Source organism: Apis cerana, linkage group LG14 (genome assembly GCF_029169275.1).
Source record: "Apis cerana isolate GH-2021 linkage group LG14, AcerK_1.0, whole genome shotgun sequence".
NCBI classification, from domain to species: Eukaryota; Metazoa; Arthropoda; class Insecta; order Hymenoptera; family Apidae; genus Apis; species Apis cerana.
This window is the reverse complement of record NC_083865.1, coordinates 11,397,501-11,408,452: the sequence shown is the minus strand read 5'-3', so window position 1 is coordinate 11,408,452 and position 10,952 is coordinate 11,397,501. Positions and strand designations below refer to the sequence as shown.

The following is a 10,952-nucleotide window of genomic DNA, read 5'->3' as shown; positions in this document are numbered from 1 at the left end:
GTGATTGATCAAAAATATATTTAACTTTTCTTTTAGGATTTTTAATTCAAAACGCCTCGGTACATATTTCGCGCTTTATCTCATGCCAATCAAGGCGTTAGTATCGCTGGAAGCTTTTAGTAAAATACGCTAACATGGCGTCTGCGTCGGTAAGTGTACGGAACATTTCAACCCATTCGATTTTCATATATATTGACGTCGGGTGTTTTTTCTTTTTATTACAATTTTACCACACCAATTTACTTTAAAGCATCATAGGAAAGAATCATTTTTAGCTCGTAAAAATCAACGCCATTTTATTGCCGTATCGGAAGAATTATTATTGACATTTGTTCGTGACTATCTGTTCATAGGTATATTTAAGTTAAATTTAATATAAATTCGTTATTTGTGATTATGGTTTTATAATATATAAAGTGCTGTTTAATTTCTTTTATATATAAAGTTTCTTAGAAAGAAAAAGAAAATTTTTATTCTTTGATCAATTAATAATTATTTTCATCACGTTATATCGTTGCTTGTTTACGAATTTTATATTATTTTTTTATAGGTTCCTTTGCTAATGGACGATGATACAATTGCTTTTGGTGAAGAAGATGAAACGAATCAAAATAATAATAAACTTAAGTACGTATACATATGGATATAAATATATCAATATATTTATATATACATATATATATATATACACATAAGCAGTTACAATATTTAAAATTGATAAAATTAAATTTTTGTAGACACCCATATGTCACCATATTTCATTTAGCCTTCAGAATATCAGCGATAATAGCATACATGTTATGTGGATGGTTTTCAAATAGTTTTATAACTAGTTTTGTTGTTGTTGTATTACTTTTATCAATGGATTTTTGGACTGTAAAAAATATTACTGGAAGATTAATGGTTGGACTTAGATGGTGGAATTACGTAGATGATAATGGAAAGAGTCATTGGGTATTTGAATCTAGAAAGGTTTGTTTTTTAATTTTTATATTGTATAAAGATAAAGTATTCAATTTTATTCAATTTTATTTTTTTACAATTAATTACTTTACATTTAATTAAACTTATAACTGATTGATTTATAAGCATTATGCATATTCTTTTATATTTTATATTTTGGTAGACATTGCTTTTTCTTGAACGAGTTCAAGGATTACTAGATTTCGCATTATATAGCCTTGACATATTCTAGTTAAAAAGAAAAAAAAAACGTTATAATTATGCAGCAATTTAAAGTTTTAGCATTCTTGGTAAATAACAAGAAAAGAAATATGCAAAAAATTATAATTGTTTACTATAAAATACAAGGTCTATTATGTACCCTGTGTTTCAGGGTGTTCAACAGAATCGCATTAACACCACAGAAGCTCGTATCTTTTGGTTAGCTTTAATTCTTTGTCCCCTTTTATGGTCAGTATTTTTTGTGGTGGCATTATTTAGTCTAAGATTTAAGTGGCTTCTACTTGTTTGTATCGCGATTGTTTTAAATGGTGCAAATTTATACGGATACGTGAAATGCAAAATGGGAAATGATAAAAATATTTCTGCGGCAACTAGTGATTTTTTGAGGAAACAAGTCATACAAAATGTTAGTAAATATTCGTTGCAATTATCGATATCGCATCATTAAATACGAATCGATGGACTCATAATCATTATTGTTTTTTAGGTTGCATCCATGATGACTAGAAGTCCTCCCACGGGTAATTCAAACGAACCAACTAATGTGATATAAAATTAAAAAAAGTTTCAACAATGATATTATATAAAAACGATATCATGAACGTTATAAAAGATATCAATTTGTATATAATAACGTCGATAATAATAATTTGTCTTGTATATCTTGATCGGATAACATAAAATTAAGTTGCTATCAAAAACAAAATGTTGTTTCTTTGTTTTCTGTTTGTTTGTCGCATGAGAAAAAAAAATATATATATATATATATATATTATTAAAGAAAAAACGGTTAAATGGGAACATTACGTTAATTATTAGTTTATTGATGCCACAGGGCAATACATAATGTACACCTTATTTCTCCTCAACAGACTTTCTATTACACAATATTTAATTTGTATAGGTGTTAATCAGTAACATTGCATTTATTATATTCACTTCAGCCTGTTGTATTCTTTCTGGCAAGAAAGTATCACAAAATAATTTCCCATTCTTTCAACGATATTTAATATTTGACTTATTCTTTGTTTCTTTAATTCATATTTCTCTCGGAATTGACGACTGTAATCGTTACGACTACAATCTTATCCGAATGTATGAACTCGAGATGATCTTACGCACAGTGTAACAAACTCGTCTCGGTATTGCACGGAGCGATAATGGCCGATTGTATTTTGTTGTATTAGGAAAGATTGCTCCGAAAATACGAGTTGCATGCTTTTTAAGAAGAAGAATACAACAAACCACATATTGCTATACACTCTGGGATATAAAAAATTATAAACACTAACAATAGACACGCAACTAACGTACAACATACACAAAACTTTTGGAATGATACAAAAGAACGTAAATAACGTTACGATCGTTATCTTATAAATATATGAATATCGTGGACTTTTTTTGAATTGGTAAATTCATCGAATACAATTTAATGCTACTAACTTATAACTAGTAATATGTTTATACAATCATTTAACTTTTCGTTTCCCGTAACATATTGTATTTTAGTCTGGAACTTTGAACGCGAAGTTGTCGACCGACTTGGCGAAACTGCATTTTGTGCAGAATTATATTTCTTCTCTCTTTTTTTTTTTTTTTTTAATTTTTTCCATACATGTATTTGTGTGTGTATGCAATTAAAGATTTAATCGAAGAATAACAACTCCATCAATGATATTAAAATTATTGTATCAAAGCTATCAAAGTTTATTTCGCTTATTCCACGAATAGATTATTTGAACTAAAATTGTTTTCTCCTTTTTTTTTTTTTTCCCCTTTAACTTTGTACAAATATTTAGTTCTTACAGTTTGTTATTGTTGCCGTTCGAGGAAATATGCCTATTTCTTTTTTTTTTTTTCCTGTACTTTTAATTTCTCAGACTTTTCAGTGATGAATTTCGTATCACGTACTAAGTAACAAGTTGATTTCATCAATAAGTTTCTATATTAATCGCAGTTTTTAACAATGGCAAATTTTTATTCGAGAGAGAGAAATTATTCGAAGAATTGCTTAATATTGATTTGATTTACTGAATAACAGTCGTTTCGTGTCTCTTCATTGTCAATGAATTCATATTTCGAGTAGAAACGCGGTATCGCGAATTACATAAGATATTAAAATGAGAAGGGAGGGAGGGAAGGGGAGGGGAGGAGGGAAGGAGGAGAAGAGAGAGGAAAAAGATGAAAAAAGATGACGAAGAAATGTAATAATGTACACGTAGTAAATGTAGTCTAGTATAAAAAAATAATTATAAAAATAAAATTATTTCGAGTGTAATTTTTATGCTCGTACCAAAGGCCAATAATGTGTAATAATCGAATATCAATCGAGGAACGAATTTGATAATATATTTTGAAGCGAAAAAAAAGTTAGAAAAGAAAATATGTCAGTATGGATGCGTGTATAAGTTGAACAAGCCTGCACAAGAACGGAACAATGTGAAATCTCGAAATTTCAACGGACAATGAAAGAGAGAGAGAGAGAAAGAGAAAGAGAGAGAGATACTAAGATTAAATATAGTATTATATAATCTTTCGAAAAGATTGACCGAGGTGATTTAAGTACTTTTAAAAGTACCGAAAAATACACGTACACGATAATATATTAAGAGACGCAATGGCCTTCAGTCTTACAACGTCAAATAAAAACGAGATGAGATACGATTAAATGCATGTTTCGAAATAATAGATTAATTAGTCTTCATTGTCGTGTGTGTGTATATATATATACATTTATATATATATATATATATATATATATATATATAAGACAATTAAGCAAATTAAAGTTGCGCGAAAAAAAAAATTATAACAATATATGATAAAAACAGTATCAAAAGGTGCGTTAAAAAAAATTGAAAAGTGTAATAACGATGAGGAAAAAAGAAAAGTTGATCTTGACAGTCTAGAAAATATCCACAGCTTTTTTTTTTAAATGCGTACTCTCTTCAATTATGATATTTATAATATATATCTATGTATATATTATTTATCATTTTACTTATGTATATTTATATTTATATTCATATTTATAGTTATATTTATATTTATATTTATATAATGTTAATTAATGACAAACGGTGCATTTATGTACACATTAGTCACAATTCCTGACCCTCGAGAACCACTTTTAACATAAAATATATACGTTGAATGCTCGATTAAACTCGTTATGAAATTTTCCAAATTGAAAATTATCGAATGCAAATATATCGATGACGATTTCTTTTCTTTCCTCATTTTTTTTTCTATTTCTTTTTTCATTTGTTGTTTTTCTTTTGTTTCGCTCTTTTTCGTTAAATTCTAATATGCAACGCAACAACAACAAGATCCAGAAATTATGTATTTATCGTATAGAGAAACAGGATTGAAGCCAAAAAAATGCCAAAAACGAAAAGAGATCTCATTCGTTCCTATGAGTATATTATTTCGTTACGGTATTCGTGCAAACACACACACATGTATTCTATATTTTTATAAATAGAATTTTTTTTGCTCTACCATTATCGAACAGCGATAGAACGATTCTGCGCTGTACGATATCATGAGAAATTTCGAAATATAGAAAGTATATATAAACAAACACATGTTTATTGTCCTCATAGACTATTCTCATTTGTAAATCTTTGAATCGCAAATATTATATATATATCTATATATATATATATCTCGAAAATTCGTATCGTTGTGAAAAAGGATTACGAAGCATAGGGGATCGATCACGATGCACAATTAACAACTGTTTTTGGCATTGATTTGGCGCGTTGTCCGTGCCGGGGATGATGATCCAATGTACATGTACACGCGTATATACGAAGTTTCGTTGACTTTTCTTAGATTTTTACAACAACGCAACGTGATATTTTTTTTTTTTTTTTTTTAATATCAGAAACATAGTGTAATTTAATATCAGCGAGTATATCTCGTTCGGTTTTGATCGAGAATCGAGTTAAGAACAATTCAGATTTTCGAAGAAAAATTGCGTTTTAGATGGTTTAACAGCCGGGGAAATTGTAAAAAAAAAATAGGCGAATATAGAAGCCTAAAATGGAGATTTGTACACAAGGGGTATCGAGGGTTCGATGGAATGCAATGGATACGCAAATCTGACATACAGTGCTTCTAGTTTAATTAAATTAGTTCGCGTAGAAACCTGCACAATATCTTTGTGCATTTTTAATTGAATATAGGCACCGTTTCCTTTCATTTCCTTTCATACTTCCTTCATTCGATACACTCGCATTATTCTTTTTTTCTTTTTCCTTTTTTTTCTAATGGCATCGCTTACGAACTAACCTTAGAACAATCGCCTTACGATTACACTTAAAATTATAATAGGTAATGAGAAGATCCCTATCGTGCGTAATGGATTCAGCATGAATAATTGTCGATTTGGCAGTATGGTAATTTTCTCGTAGCTCAGCGGAAATTTACGTCTCTGTGAGAAATTTATCTTTTCCCCATTATATACCAATATATTTTCGCCATTTCTTCCAGATTTCTCGATATGTTTTGTGTCGCATCCATAAGTACTTTTGGAACGTGCCACGCATGCTTTTCCTCTCACCTTCTTTTTCGATCGAACGCGTCGCAATACGCCTTCGCGGTTGCTTAACAGAGTAGTTCCTTTTTTTAAAAGTTTCATTCCCAGTAATATGGAAGCACTGTTCTCTTCTCCGAAACGAACAAGAAAGTTTCAACTGTTTTCTACGTAGAACGAAATACCGTGAACGGCGATCGGGAGTAAAAACACACGATCGTAAAATAATAATGCTCGTCAGTTTGTTTCTCGCTTATTCTTAGTTGTTAGTAGTCTCGTTTAAAAGCAAAACGTCGACGTTTTCGAGAGATCTCGCGCGAGATGTGCAATCTTTCGAGATCTCCTCGAAAGATTTGGATATGTTTCAATCGATCGAACTTTCAATCACGATGTTTCCCGTTAGAATTTTCTTTCTTTTTTTTTTCCAATCAAATTCTTCGTCCGATTTTTATCGATTCGAGAATATTTAACCTATGCGTACCACGGTGTATACAAATAAGTACTTACGTATGTAAGTTAACTTTGCGAGTGTGTATTATTTCATTTTTTCGAACCATAAAATCGGTGGTAAAATAATTTTTGTTGCGAGGATTATCTCTACAAATATGATTGTTTTCGTACAAATATTTGATTTGCCGTACCGTTTTCGTAATCGATTCGAAACGGCTTTTTTTTTTTTTTCTTCCTCATTTGGGAACTTTTGAATGGAAATCGGTACGGCACGATACCGCGCCGATAGAAGCGAAACGTTTCCGCGCTATCTCGAGATAGTTGCGACACCATTGACTATAAGATATTTGGTTACTACGTTGTTAGTTGCTCGACAATAGATTAATAATTTATCGCCTTTCTACCGTATTTGTCATTGGAAGGTACTACGTATAGTACGTTTTGCCCGTGGGAACATGGTACAGGCTTTTATATAGTTACAAACTTACATACTTTTTCTCGAGTTAATCGATCGTTAATTAAACGCGGCGCACTTTTGCCCGTTCACCGTCTCTCTCGTTCCTCTGCCGATCTCTTCTGTCCCTCGTCGATTCCCTTTCCTCGCGAGTGTCGGGTTGTCAGTTGGCGTAATGATCGAAAGAACCCAAGTATTCCAAACTGGCGCGATAACAGAATTGATATTGGTCCTGCGAAAATAACAGACATGCGTAAGACGGAGCGTAAAGCGGTTTTTCTTCATTTTTTTAGACGATAGAAAATCAGAACGGGAAAGGGGAGTTATCGGGGACAGACCTCGGTTTGAACCATGGCCGGTCGTTGCGTGCGCAATATTCTCACTGTTTGGAAAATGTCGACCACCCCTTCGTACTGCATGCGTTCCAACACGATGCTGAGCGTGATGAAAACGCCCGTTCTCCCAACCCCGGCGCTACAATGCACGGTGATCGGCCCGTCCTGGCCGAACTGCTCCTTCGTTTTGTGCACCTGTCCGATGAAGTCGATGAACCCGTCCCCGGACTTGGGAACGCCCTGCTCGGGCCAGTCGATGAACTGGAACTGTCTGACGGTACGACTCGCCCCGTCTCGCGCATCCGTCACCTTGAACTCTCGGAGGATGTACTGGGGCATGTTGTACTCGGCGATCGGGTCGACGACGAAGCATTGATAACGGATCGACCTGTCGGACGGCCAATACTGATGGCACTTCTCCCTCCCCATCTCCTTCAACTTGGTCAGCATGACGACTATGGTGGAATTGTGCTCCCAGAGCATGCGCCAAAAGTCGTCGGTGGTGTCGCAAAGGGGCCCCTGGGTGGCTATGTAGGCGCCTCGGTACCGATACCCGTCGATCAGGCTCGCGTTTATGTAATCGGACCCCTCGATGTTCCGTTGGGGTTGCAGGCAAACTCTGGTGCACTCGTACGGCAGAATGTGCACCAACCGGTTTTTGTGCTTGTTGCAGGGAAGATTGGCCGAGATGAAACGGGACGAGTCCACTTTGATGTTGGACAATTTCTTGAACTCCAACTCCATACCCGTGATGCTCTCGATCTCGGGCTGCATCAATTTCTGGATGTGGGAATGCAAGTTTCTGGCAGGTACCTCGGTGTTGCCGCAGATCACGGCCTCGTAAAGCGCGTCGTGAATGAATATGTACTGGTCCTCGGTCTGGACCATGTAGTTCCTCTGGGCGCGCAAGCAAGTGACGTGGCCGTATATGTCGATCATCTTCTCGTGTTTGATCCTCTCGAGCATCGAGTCGATGACTATGAAGCAGCCGGTCCGCCCGACCCCGGCGCTGCAGTGCACGATCAGGGGGCCGCTGTCGGACGGGTTCAACGACCTGACCCTGCGCAAGAATTGCAGGAAGGGCGCGGGATGCTCGGGCACGCCGTGGTCCGGCCAGGCGGTGAACTGCAGCTGCTTCATCTCCCGTCTCTCGGAGTAGCCGGCCCGGGATATCTGGAACGTGCGGATGCAATAGGTGGCGAGCTCTTGGACGTCGGTGATCGTGACCGTCATCAAGCCGTAGGTCTCGGACCCTCTGCTCGGCCAGTACTGGTCGCACTTAATCCGCGTCCTTTCCTCCAGTTTCGTCATCATCACGATCGTGCTCGACCTCAACTCCCAGCACATCCTCCAGAAATCCCCGAACGTTTCCTGGAGGGGGCCCTGGGTGGCCACGTACGCGTTCTGCTTCCTGTATCCGTCGCAGTAATTGGCGTTTATGTAATCCGTGCCCGACATGCCGTCGATGGTCTGGAGGATCACCCTCGAGTGGTCGTACGCGATCACGTTCGCGTAACGATTCTTCGAAGCGTTCACCTCCATGTTCGAGTGGTCCCAGGTGAATTGTTGGCCGGGCTCGATCGACTCGTACTCCTGGCTGAATTTCAGATTGTCGTTCGCCTTCAGCCGCTCGATGTGGTTGCCCAGCTCGGTGATCGGGATCGGCGGGTGGGACACCATGCCGGGCGTTTGGAAATTTAAACGGCGCATCTCGACCGGGTCGGACGGCGCGTGGTTCGAGCTGATGTCCGCGGGTATCAACGGCCGAGTGACGGCCGCCTGGTCCGGCGTTTTGCAAGGTTGCCTCCGTCTAAACGTAAGGAGAAACGTAAGGAACGTCGATTCTCTTACCTGCGTCACCGACGAGGACACTACTCACTTTTTAATCACGAACAGGAGGACGAGGAACACGCTGACCATCAGAGCGGCTATTATCGGCCCGACCACCCACACCATCCCCGGCTCCTGTCCGCTCGTCTTCACCGACACTTCCGGGTTCCCGTCCACCGGGGTGTTGGGATTGGGACGTCGGGGTGGCTCGCCGGGCGGCACCTCCCTCATGTCGAGGGACAGGTATTCGGAGAAGGGCGACGAGGTGTACAAGTGCTGAGAGAAAGGAAAGGTGGATAAGTGGACACGTAGATCGGATCGCATCGATCAAAGGTTTACCCACCTTCCTCGGCGTGTCGACCACGGCGCGCACGAAGATCCTGTACCGTTTGTTCTTCTCGAGTCTACGATTCTCGTAACCGTCGTATATATCCCCGCTGCCGAGATGGAACGTGTACGGAATATCCCTGTGCGGAAACTTGGCCGCGATGTACGGGGCGTTCTCCCTCTCCTGCTTGGCCCCCTTGCCCGCGATCATGTCCTCGGTCAGCTCGTCGGGCTGCTTGTCGGCCGTCGACTTGTCCTCGGGCACCACGATCAGGTAATAGTGGGAGATCGGGCCGTACTCCTCGGAGGCCTGCGGCAGAATCACCTGGATCTCCTCGCCGTTCACCACCCCGTAGAAGTCGGGCTTGACCATCGGTTTCGGGGCCGCCATTTGCGTGGTGATGGTAATTTTCGCCGGCGGCCTGTACTGGCCGTCCCGCGGCACCGCGCTCACGTTCACGTTGTACGTGGTGAACGGCTGCAGCTCGTTTATCGTGGTCGTGGTCACCGTAGGGTCCAACAGGATCTGCCTGCGGGGCACGACCTGGGTCTGCGTGATGCCCTGCGAGTCGACGAACTCCTTCACGGCGTCGAACGACACTTTGTAGTTCATCGGGTTCAACCGTATGGGCGGTTTCCAGGAGAGGGTCATCGAATGGGTGGAAGAGTCGGGCGCCCGCAGGTCCAGGGGGACATCTTCCGGCTTCACCTTCACCGTCACCTTCTCGCTCAGCCTTCCCAACCCGGTCTTGTATCTGGCCGCCACGGTGATCGCGTACTGGGTGAATTTCTCCAAATTGACCAGGTCCGCGGACTCGGTGAGCCCGATCGTCTTTTGCTTCCACTCGTCCAGATCCTCGACCGCGGTCGTCGTGTAGAATATCTGGTAGCCGAGGATCTTGCCGCGGTTGGGCACCGGCTCCCACCACACTTCCACGCTCGTGTCCGAGGTGGCCACCGCTTTCACGGACATGGGCGCTCGCCCCATGTCCTTCTCGGTCACGATCGTGATCTTCTCGGAGATCGGCCCGCTCCCTCTCGACGTCCGCGCGATCACGTGGAACACGTACTCGGTGTTCTCCTCCAAATTCGTGAAAACCGCCCTGGTCTTGGTCGTGTTCCGGTTAATCGTGGTCGAGTGGTCGTTCTTCTTGTTGAATTGGACGTCGTAGCCGATTATCTGCCCGTTCCTGTGCTCTCGGAGAGGCATGTCCCACGTCACGCACACGGTGTCCGGTGTTTGGAAGAAGTAGGATAAGTTGGTGGGGGCGCCGGTAGGCAACCCCTCGGGGCTGAACCAGTATCGCACGGTCTCCTGCCCGAACCCGATCGCGTTTTGCCCGGCCACTCTGAACTCGTAGTCCACGCCTCTCTCCCCTGCGCGACAAGAGAAACCGATAACCCCCGCGGAACCGAAATCGAACGGGATCTTACCGAACTTACCGAGATCGGTGATTTTATACGCGTGTTGATGGACGTCCTGTATAAACTCCTCCTTCAACGTTTGATTCTTAATCCCGTACCTTATCCTGTACCCCAACAGGTCGCCGTACGTTTGCGTGGGTTGCGACCACTCGAGCTCGAGCACCTCGGGATCTCGGGACAAAACTCTGGAAACGAGATCGAACCGAATCGACTCGAAAAATTCGACGAAGAAAGAGAAAAAGGAGGAGGAAAGGAAGAGATCGTACGTACTTTACGTTAACGTGAGGCCTGTTGGGCACACCTCCGGGAGTTCTCACGTGAACCGGCGGCGAGCGATCGCCGTCTCCCTTTCTCGTCAGAGCGGCCACTTGTACCGAGTATCTGGTGTCGGGTTGCAACCCTG

The 10,952-nt window shown here is 41.0% G+C and overlaps 2 protein-coding genes across 18 annotated transcripts in view; one reads left to right on the top strand and one right to left on the bottom strand.

Annotated features, from left to right (window-relative positions):
- LOC108002370 (uncharacterized Golgi apparatus membrane protein-like protein CG5021) overlaps nucleotides 1–1,891 on the top strand; it is a 34,545-nt gene extending 32,654 nt beyond the window's left edge. The window contains exons 2-6 of one of the 4 annotated variants that reach the window (XM_062085047.1): nucleotides 37–149; nucleotides 551–627; nucleotides 738–972; nucleotides 1,349–1,591; nucleotides 1,673–1,891. In XM_062085047.1, the coding sequence (XP_061941031.1) occupies nucleotides 135–149; nucleotides 551–627; nucleotides 738–972; nucleotides 1,349–1,591; nucleotides 1,673–1,738 (636 nt within the window). In that variant the 5' untranslated portion in view covers nucleotides 37–134 and the 3' untranslated portion in view covers nucleotides 1,739–1,891. Of the gene's footprint in view, nucleotides 1–36; nucleotides 150–550; nucleotides 628–737; nucleotides 973–1,336; nucleotides 1,592–1,672 lie in introns of those variants that run through there. The other 3 variants (XM_017064018.3, XM_062085048.1, XM_062085046.1) reach the window with 3 other exon arrangements.
- A 97-nt stretch (nucleotides 1,892–1,988) lies between these two features.
- The window catches only part of LOC107999877 (tyrosine-protein phosphatase Lar), a 201,490-nt gene continuing 192,526 nt past the window's right edge, over nucleotides 1,989–10,952 (bottom strand). For all 14 annotated transcript variants that reach the window (XM_062084971.1, XM_062084966.1, XM_062084968.1 and 11 more), the window contains 6 exons: nucleotides 10,820–10,952; nucleotides 10,568–10,734; nucleotides 9,141–10,501; nucleotides 8,847–9,073; nucleotides 6,971–8,777; nucleotides 1,989–6,864 (listed from right to left, as the gene is read on the bottom strand). The exon at nucleotides 10,820–10,952 is cut by the window's right edge and continues 67 nt beyond it. In XM_062084971.1, coding sequence (XP_061940955.1) covers nucleotides 6,796–6,864; nucleotides 6,971–8,777; nucleotides 8,847–9,073; nucleotides 9,141–10,501; nucleotides 10,568–10,734; nucleotides 10,820–10,952 — 3,764 coding nt within the window. In that variant the 3' untranslated portion in view covers nucleotides 1,989–6,795. The remainder of the gene's footprint in view (nucleotides 6,865–6,970; nucleotides 8,778–8,846; nucleotides 9,074–9,140; nucleotides 10,502–10,567; nucleotides 10,735–10,819) is intronic.